The sequence below is a fragment of the Colius striatus genome, chromosome 1, assembly GCF_028858725.1.
Source record: "Colius striatus isolate bColStr4 chromosome 1, bColStr4.1.hap1, whole genome shotgun sequence".
NCBI lineage: Eukaryota > Metazoa > Chordata > Aves > Coliiformes > Coliidae > Colius > Colius striatus.
The window spans coordinates 200,872,047-200,879,791 of record NC_084759.1 but is presented as its reverse complement, the minus strand read 5'-3'; the positions used below and the strand labels follow the sequence as shown (position 1 = coordinate 200,879,791).

The window sequence follows — 7,745 nt, the reverse complement described above, 5'->3', positions numbered from 1 at the left end:
ATTTGCCACCAGAAATCCTTTTCCACCAGAGAAAATATCAGGTTCAAGATCGGAACCGATGCGGTGAGGGAAGGTCCGTATCGCTTTATCCATTCACTGCCCCAGACATAGGCTCTTCTCGCGGAGATCGCCAGGTGCCGAAGGACCAAGCGGGGCCACGGGGCTCAGGCCGAGGCCCAGCTTCGGGCGGGGCAGCGTCCGGCGGCGGCCCGGCCCCCGGCAGCGTTACGGCGCGGGGCGGGCGGCAGCGGCAGGCCGCCGGCCTAGGGGTCGGTAGCGAGCGGCCCGCAGCCATGGCCGCTGCCAGGCTGTGGCGGCTGGGGCGGCCGCGGAGCGCGGCCCTCAGCAGCAGCGCCGCGGCGGGCGCCTCGCCCGAGGGGCTGACGGTGCGGCGGCAGGCGGGGGGCGTCCGGTACGGCGGCGGCAGGGCGGCGGGAGGCACCGCCGCAGGCCCGGCCCCGAGGCTTAGAGTGCTCTTGGTCTCGTGTTTTTATAGTAACCTCCGCGGTGTTTATTGGCTTTTACAGAAACATTATCTTGAGCAACCCGAGGAGGAGAAACGCCCTGTCCCTCGCAATGCTGCAGTCCCTCAGGGCGGACCTGCTGCACGACGTCAAAAGCAAAGACCTCCGAGTTATCATCATTTCAGGTACTACCGCCATTGAAGGCTCATGGAAGAGAGCGGGAGAGCGGGAGAAGGAGCAGAAACGCGGTAAAACGGAGTTTAACCCGAAATCTTTCACAGACTTAGGGAAGACGAGACAGGGAAGGACGTGCGTGTTGCTTTCCACACAGCTGGCCAGGAGTGCCCTCGCCCCCTGCACCCTGCTCTCGTGCCATTCTTCTGTGCTTGCCCCAGTTTCTGCTCTCAAGTGCTTAATACCTCATTCTTGAACACGGCATTAACAATTCCCTTGGGGTTTGGTATACTTTTGTTGATATGTCTAAGAAGCAACAGTAGAAAAACATTTCAGAATACCATTATTTCAGTCAGGTTGTGTGGTGTGTTTACAAAGTTCATGAGCAATGTCCTTTTGTGTGTCCTTGTGCAAAAACAGTCTGTAGAAGAAATAATTGGATTAAAAACTGTATGTAAACACTACTTTAAACAAAAGCCAGGTTCTAATCAAACTAAAGGTAGGGGGTTTGTTCAGGAACAGGCTGAGCGGCAGTGTGACACTTGCAGCCCTTGGTAGCAAATGTAGATTGTAGTAAACAGGGCTCACAAGGTTTCTTCCAATTGTGTGCTCTGTTCCCTTGCTCTAAGCCAGGATCAACCTTGTTATCTTTGGCACTGGCTTGTCAAAACTGTTTTTAAAACTGTCTGATGAAAGAGAGATCACCATACCAATCTGCAGTCACCCCTAACTGCAGATGTAAAACATTCTCTCTGTTTTCTTTCACTGGCATATTATTAACCTGTAGAGTTCTTAAAGATAATTAAACTTGAGCTGCTCTTAAGATATTGTTTTTTCCTCTGCTATTTTAAGATAATCTTCCCCTGCCTCTCAAACATCTTTGAGAAATAAGTTTATTAATTTAGGATGCTCCAGTTTCCTGTACAGGGAGGGAGACACTGAGTGCACACATGAGTGTGGAAGTAAGCCAGCTTCACAGGAGCAAGTTTAAGTATACATATTCAACGTTTCAAACAGCAGTTAGAAATCTTGTGAAGCACTTCAGGTCCTTCTGTGGGATCACAGTAGTCTGGGAGTTTGCAAATATGATTTAATTTGGAGGTTTTTCATTTCATTTAAAAAGAAATTGCATGTTCCTGTTGATTTTCAGTTCCCTTGCTGAAAATGAAATGCAAAAAAAAATAATAGGGAAAACAAAAGATTCTTTGAGTCTTTAACACAGACTTTCCAGTGGATTCTTCTTCAGTGAGGCAGAAATGCAGCTGTGATTAATTTCCAGATATATGCTGCTGATCCCATGAGCTGACTGATGTTAATTGTGTGCTTATTTTTGTGTCACAATAATGTGATCCCTAAGAAACAAGAACAGAGACAAGGTTTTGTCAGCATAATTGTAGCTGGAAATGCCACGTCCATACAAATATCTGAGTTCTGAAGGATTCAAAAGCATGATACTTGTTTATTCTTGTGGCAAGTATCATCAGGACAAAGGAAAACTGTTGTAAAGGCAGTGTACCTGTAGAGGCTGTTTTGAGCCTAGCTGCGACCCAGAGGCAAGCAAATCCAAAACTTAGGTCCACAGAAACGTGCTGTGTTGCTGCCCAAACCCTGGGCATGCTTTTAGGGATCCCCCAGAAGACAGTAGAGGAACAACCCTTTTGGTCTCCTCTAGCAGAACAACCTCTTTTCTTTGGTTGTTTTTTCCACTGTAGCCTTGAACACCATGACACCAAAGTCTTGATGCCTGTTTAACGAAAGTTAATCATTAATGCTGGGTAGAATAAATAGGGACTAACTTTATTTATTAGTGTGAAAGGAGAGCACTCCATCTTTGGTCCAGCTGACTCGTTTACGTTGTATCACAGAACTGTTTGGAACAGGATCTTTACACCTGGGCTCAGAGGTGTGCTTCAACTGAGTGAACTTGGAGTGGAAGTAAAACTAGGCCTTTAAAAATATTTATGGGTGTTACTGTGGTCAAATGTTGCATTGTGGCAATGTAAAGGTGTTAAAAACCCAGAAGGTGTGTTTTGGAACTGTGTAAAACTCCCTCCCCAAGCTGCTTTTTGTCTGACCGTTGACATCTCACAGACACACCTTTAGCTGGGGCCCTGGTGTGCCGCTGCCCCTGCTTTCTTGGTAAATTCTGATGGACTTTTCCTCAAATTCTTTGCAGCTGAAGGACCTGTATTTTGTTCTGGCCATGATTTAAAGGAACTGTCAAGTGAAGATGATGTGAAGCACCATTCCCTAGTATTTGAAATATGTGCTGAGGTAAGCAGTTCTTTATTGCCACCTCTTTTGCCTGATATTAAGGGTAAGCAATGACAGGGGTTTCAGAAGGGACAGCATTACTCATTTACTAGCTCAAGCACAGACTGTTTTCCCTGGATTTCTCTACATGCAAATAAAAGGGCTAGAACACCAGTGTGCCTGTCTTCTACACTTGGTAGTACAGAGAGAAAGGTGCTTTTGAGTGCTTCCAAATCGGATCATGTCCTCCTGAATTTCAAACCCTGAGGAGAATGGATCCAACCCTAACTGACATGCTTACAGCATTGTGGACTAGGAGGTCCAGAGCACCGGACTGCTTTTCAGGAACCTTGCCTTCTACATCTGTCTGTGACTGATGGTCTTGAGGAGATCATCCCAGCTGCTACACCTGTTTCCTGATGCACCTAACAGTGTTAGCATTACCATGTAACACAGTATCTGAGCTGAGAATATCAATTCTCCAGAGGCTTTTCAAATACAGAACCCGTGAGGCTTTTTTTTTCAGAAAAGCAGTTGATTATTAATTTTTATAACCACAAGAGTGCTCTGTAGTGGCCTGTGCACACAGGCATGTATTATCTTTTGTTGTCTGCTTCTCAAGAGCCACTGAAAAACTGTTTTTAACCAGAGATAGAAGAACAGAGACAAAGACCAATCAAATTCAAAACTTAATGTAGGTAATTTTACCTAAACAACTTAAAATTTGCTAGACTTCATGTACTGGAGAAATTGAAGTAGCAAATGAAAGTATTAGCTACTGTGCTAATATGAGATTTGGGTGGGTTTTAAATCCAGACAATGACTAATCATTTAACTAGCCCTTGCTGTCATCAGGCACTAAAGCACTAAAGTTTGGTAAGTTTGTTGCTTTGGAAGGAGAACCTGAAGTGGAAAACTTAAGACAAATTCTTTCTTAACTTCAGCTGTCTGAAATTGGATGCCCAGCCTTCAAGAATTATCAGAGAGAGAGAAAATTAGTGCATTTTCTCAACTTGTGTCTAATGCAAGCAGGAAAAAATGTTTCCTGGCAGGTTAGTCTCTCCCTGGAATGTCAAGTAAGCGTAGAAAGACGTCCAGTGTATGATGGATCAACTCATGGTGCATAAACAGAACTGAGCAGATACTGCAACAGCAGTGGCCATGTGCATTAGGACAGGTTTTGCAGAAAGCTTTACTCCTTTTACTGAACCCCAGTTAAGAAAGCTGAAAAATGTTCAGGTCAGGTGTGTGAAAGCAATTGCAGAACAGCCACTGCTTAAATTTCAGGGACTAACTGACCATTTTCCTTTGTATGTGCAGGTTATGACTTTAATCCAGAAACTTCCAGTACCAGTGATTGCCAAAGTGAATGGCTTGGCTACAGCAGCAGGCTGTCAGCTTGTGGCAAGCTGTGACATAGCAGTGGCAAGTGAGAAATCTCAATTTGCTACTCCTGGAGTAAACATTGGACTGTTTTGCTCCACACCAGCTGTGGCCTTGGGCAGATCTCTTCCAAGGAAGGTAGGCTTCCTTCCTAATTCTCTTTGTAGTTTTGCAAGAGGTTGGTTTCCACGTTAGGACTCTTAATTCCATTGCCTAAACTTTATTTTCTTGCAGTACAACATTCAAGGTACTTCATTGCAAAAGACATCTTCATAACTCTTTGGAGTGGGAAAAATTGTAATAAAGAGATGAATTCTGGTTAGGGAAAGCAGCTTCCTGCTGATGTGATTCCAACCAGCACGAGCTCCTACCAGCAGCACACCAGCTCAGCAGTCCCTTTCCTTTCCAGCAGACAGCTCTGTGCTTTAGACAATGATGTTCTTCCCTGATGAGGAAACCCCCACCAGTTCGGGGTATCAGTCCCACTGTGGTATCAGTTCTTGCCAGGCAGTGACATTTCACTGCCAGCATGATCTGCCTGGCTGTAGACCAAGATGCTTTTAATAGCATCTAAAACCCTCCTATACTTTCTTCCTGCTTTATTTCCTACTGATTGTGACTATACACCTCTCACTGCATAAACCACAGTACGACCTGTAAAGCTTCCGTAACTGAGAAAAGAAATGCAAAGTTGTGCTGTGGTTGGATTGATGCGGACAGACCTTCTAAGCCCAGCAGGGCTCTGCTGAGATCCAGTGACTGTACTGCACAACTCCAATTGCTGGACAAGAGCTTCAGCTTCAAATTTCCCATCTGTAAGACTATTCTGTTCAAATATACTCTGTCTAGGTCCAAGTGTGCAGATTATAACTGTTTCTCAATCAATGTTTCTGGGGTTTATGGTGGCCTTTCTAAGATGTGTGGGATATACTTTGTGCTACTTTTCAAGGTAGCAAGAACACTGCCTACAGTTCTCAGGATTACTGATTGTACCTTTATCAAATGTTGCCATTGTTTGTAGCTACCAGAGCAAAGATACTAGTGAGGACAATCAGCTTTTATGATTCAGTGCATTGGTCAATTCTATCAGGAGTCATGGAAAAATAAGTCTTATTGATATGTAACATTGAATAGTCACTGAGTATCTCAGGGAATTGTTTTTTATTTGAAACCACAAGTACAAGATGCTAGAAGCAGCAGGAGATTGAAATAGATGTGGACATCTTTAAAAGGACATCTTTATAAGAAGGACATCTTTAAAAACACACCAACCAAGCTTAAAACTAAGGCAGATACTGTCAAAAACTACACATTGAGGTGGTAAGTATTTGTTACAACGTGCTTAGCTCTGGCATTGTGGGCCATCCACATCTCTCAATTCCTGCTGCAGGCTCTTGAAAAGAAACCCAGAAGTGCCAGCCTAGGACAGGTAGAGTCAGTGGGCAGGTTTGAAGAAAGGACACCTGCAGACCTTCTCATTGCTGAAACCTCTTAACACCTCCTTGGCAGTTCAGAGGCCAAAAGATTTAAATCCTACACTTGTCAAAAGAGTAACATGTACTTGAAGGAGGAGGCTGAATTTCCCCAAACAAACCAAAGCAATACAGCAGCTGAACTGACTTAATACAATAAATGTTTTTTCTTATGCAGGTGGCACTAGAGATGCTTTTCACGGGTGAACCTCTTTCTGCCCAAGAAGCATTAATGCACGGGCTTGTCAGCAAGGTGGTACCAGAGGACAAGCTGGACGAAGAGACCAGGAAAATCTCTCAGAAGATATGCGAAAGCAGCAAATCCATCCTGGCACTGGGGAAAGCCACCTTTTATAGACAGATCACACAGGACCTGGATACTGCTTACAAAATGACTACCCAGGTCATGGTAGACAATTTGACTTTGAAAGATGGGCAGGAAGGTATTGAAGCCTTTATTCAGAAACGTAAGCCTGTCTGGTCACACTCGCAGGATCAGAAGAAATGAATCTTGTTTCTAAGCTCACCTTACCTGTGCGTTATGATTCTTCACACAGTTGCCTTTGGGAACTATATTTTTAGTTCTTACTGAAAGTTCTTCTGTCCTTGCATATGCCAAAGACAAAAAAAATTATTCTAAGTGTATAATAAATGCTAAGAAAAATCAAACCAAATGGGTTTTTTTCAGCCATGAATTTAATCTACAGTTTTACAAGAAACCGTGTTGCAAAAAGTCAGTTTAAGACATCCCAGGTTACTTAGGGACTCAAAGGGGCTGGGAGAGAGCTCAGATCACCCCGTTCAGTACCTACCCCCATAGTTCAGAATGAGAATTTCCATTTCTTGTATTAATAGTGAATTAAAGGGCTTGGACACATTCCAGAAATGGTGGTAGTACATACCATAATGGATTAGTACTGTTACCGTGTTACAGGCAAAAGCATCATAGAATCAGAGAATGGTAGGGGTTGGAAGGGACCTTTACAGATCATCTAGTCCAACCCCCCTGCAGAAGCAGGTTCACCTAGATCAGGTCACATAGGAACATGTCCAGGCGGGTCTTGAAGACCTCCAAGGAAGGAGACTCCACAACCCCTCTGGGCAGCCTGTGCCAGGACTCCCTCACCTCAACAGTAAAATAGTTTTTTCTTATGTTTAAGTGGAACCTTTAGTGTTCCAGCTTCATCCCATTACCCCTTATCCTATTGCTAGATACTATAGAAAAAAGGGATGTCCCAACCTCCTGACACCCACCCTTTAGATATTTGTAAATGTTAATAAGATCTCCCCTCAGTCTCCTCCAGACTAAACAGCTCCAGTTCCTTCAGCCTTTCCTCGTATGAAAGATGTTCCAGTCTCCTGATCATCTTGGTGGCGCTGTGCTGGTCTCTCTCCAGCACTTCCCTGTCCCTCTTGAGATGAGGAGCCCAGAACTAGGCACAGGACTCCAGATGAGGCCTCACCAGGCAGAGTAGAGAGGGAGAAGAACCTCCCTTGACCTGCTGGCCACACTCTTCTTGATGCATCCCAGGATGCCATTGGCCTTCTTGGCCATGAGGGCACATTGCTGGCTCATGTTCAGTTTATTATGAACCAGGACTCCCAGGTCTCTCTCTGCAGAGCTGCTCTCCAGCAGATCAGTCCCCAGCCTGTACTGGTGCATGGGGTTGTTCCTTCCCAGATGCAGGACTCTGCACTTGTCCTTGTTGAACCTCATGAGGTTCCTCTCTGCCCAACTCTCAAGCCGGTCAAGATCCTGCTGAATGGCAGCACAGCCTTTGGGGAATCAGCCAGTCCTCCCAGTTTGGTGTCATCAGTGAACTTGCTGAGGGTACACTCTGTCCCCTCATCCAGGTTGTTGATGAAGATGTTGAACAAAAAAAGCTTGTGACAGCAGTATGTTGCTCCCTATGAATGTATCTGCTTATGAGCTGTATCTATTACTAGTTTGTTTCTCTCAGCAAATCCTGCTTTTCCACCATCCTTCAAGAATTTATCC

At 44.8% G+C, this 7,745-nt stretch overlaps 1 protein-coding gene across 3 annotated transcripts; it reads left to right on the top strand.

Annotated features, from left to right (window-relative positions):
- Nucleotides 1-267: 267 nt before the first annotated feature.
- ECHDC3 (enoyl-CoA hydratase domain containing 3) lies at nt 268-6,405 on the top strand. 3 transcript variants are annotated; one of them, XM_061989422.1, is made up of 5 exons: nt 268-412; nt 528-649; nt 2,815-2,912; nt 4,212-4,412; nt 5,925-6,405. In XM_061989422.1, the coding sequence occupies exons 1-5, from the start codon at nt 294-296 to the stop codon at nt 6,252-6,254; spliced, it is 870 nt and encodes a 289-aa protein (XP_061845406.1). In that variant the 5' UTR covers nt 268-293; the 3' UTR covers nt 6,255-6,405. The 3 variants fall into 3 exon arrangements, with proteins under 3 accessions (XP_061845406.1, XP_061845397.1, XP_061845409.1); XM_061989413.1 differs by having other exon boundaries at nt 528-712; XM_061989425.1 differs by having other exon boundaries at nt 297-386; nt 528-712.
- Nucleotides 6,406-7,745: the final 1,340 nt, after the last annotated feature.

Coding starts and splice junctions, on each gene's coding strand:
- ECHDC3 (XM_061989413.1), top strand. CDS start 294: ATGGCCGCTGCCAGGCTGTGGCGGCTGGGGCGGCCGCGGAGCGCGGCC. Junction 413..527: donor CGGCAGGCGGGGGGCGTCCG/GTACGGCGGCGG, acceptor TGGCTTTTACAG/AAACATTATCTTGAGCAACC. Junction 4,413..5,924: donor GCAGATCTCTTCCAAGGAAG/GTAGGCTTCCTT, acceptor TTTCTTATGCAG/GTGGCACTAGAGATGCTTTT.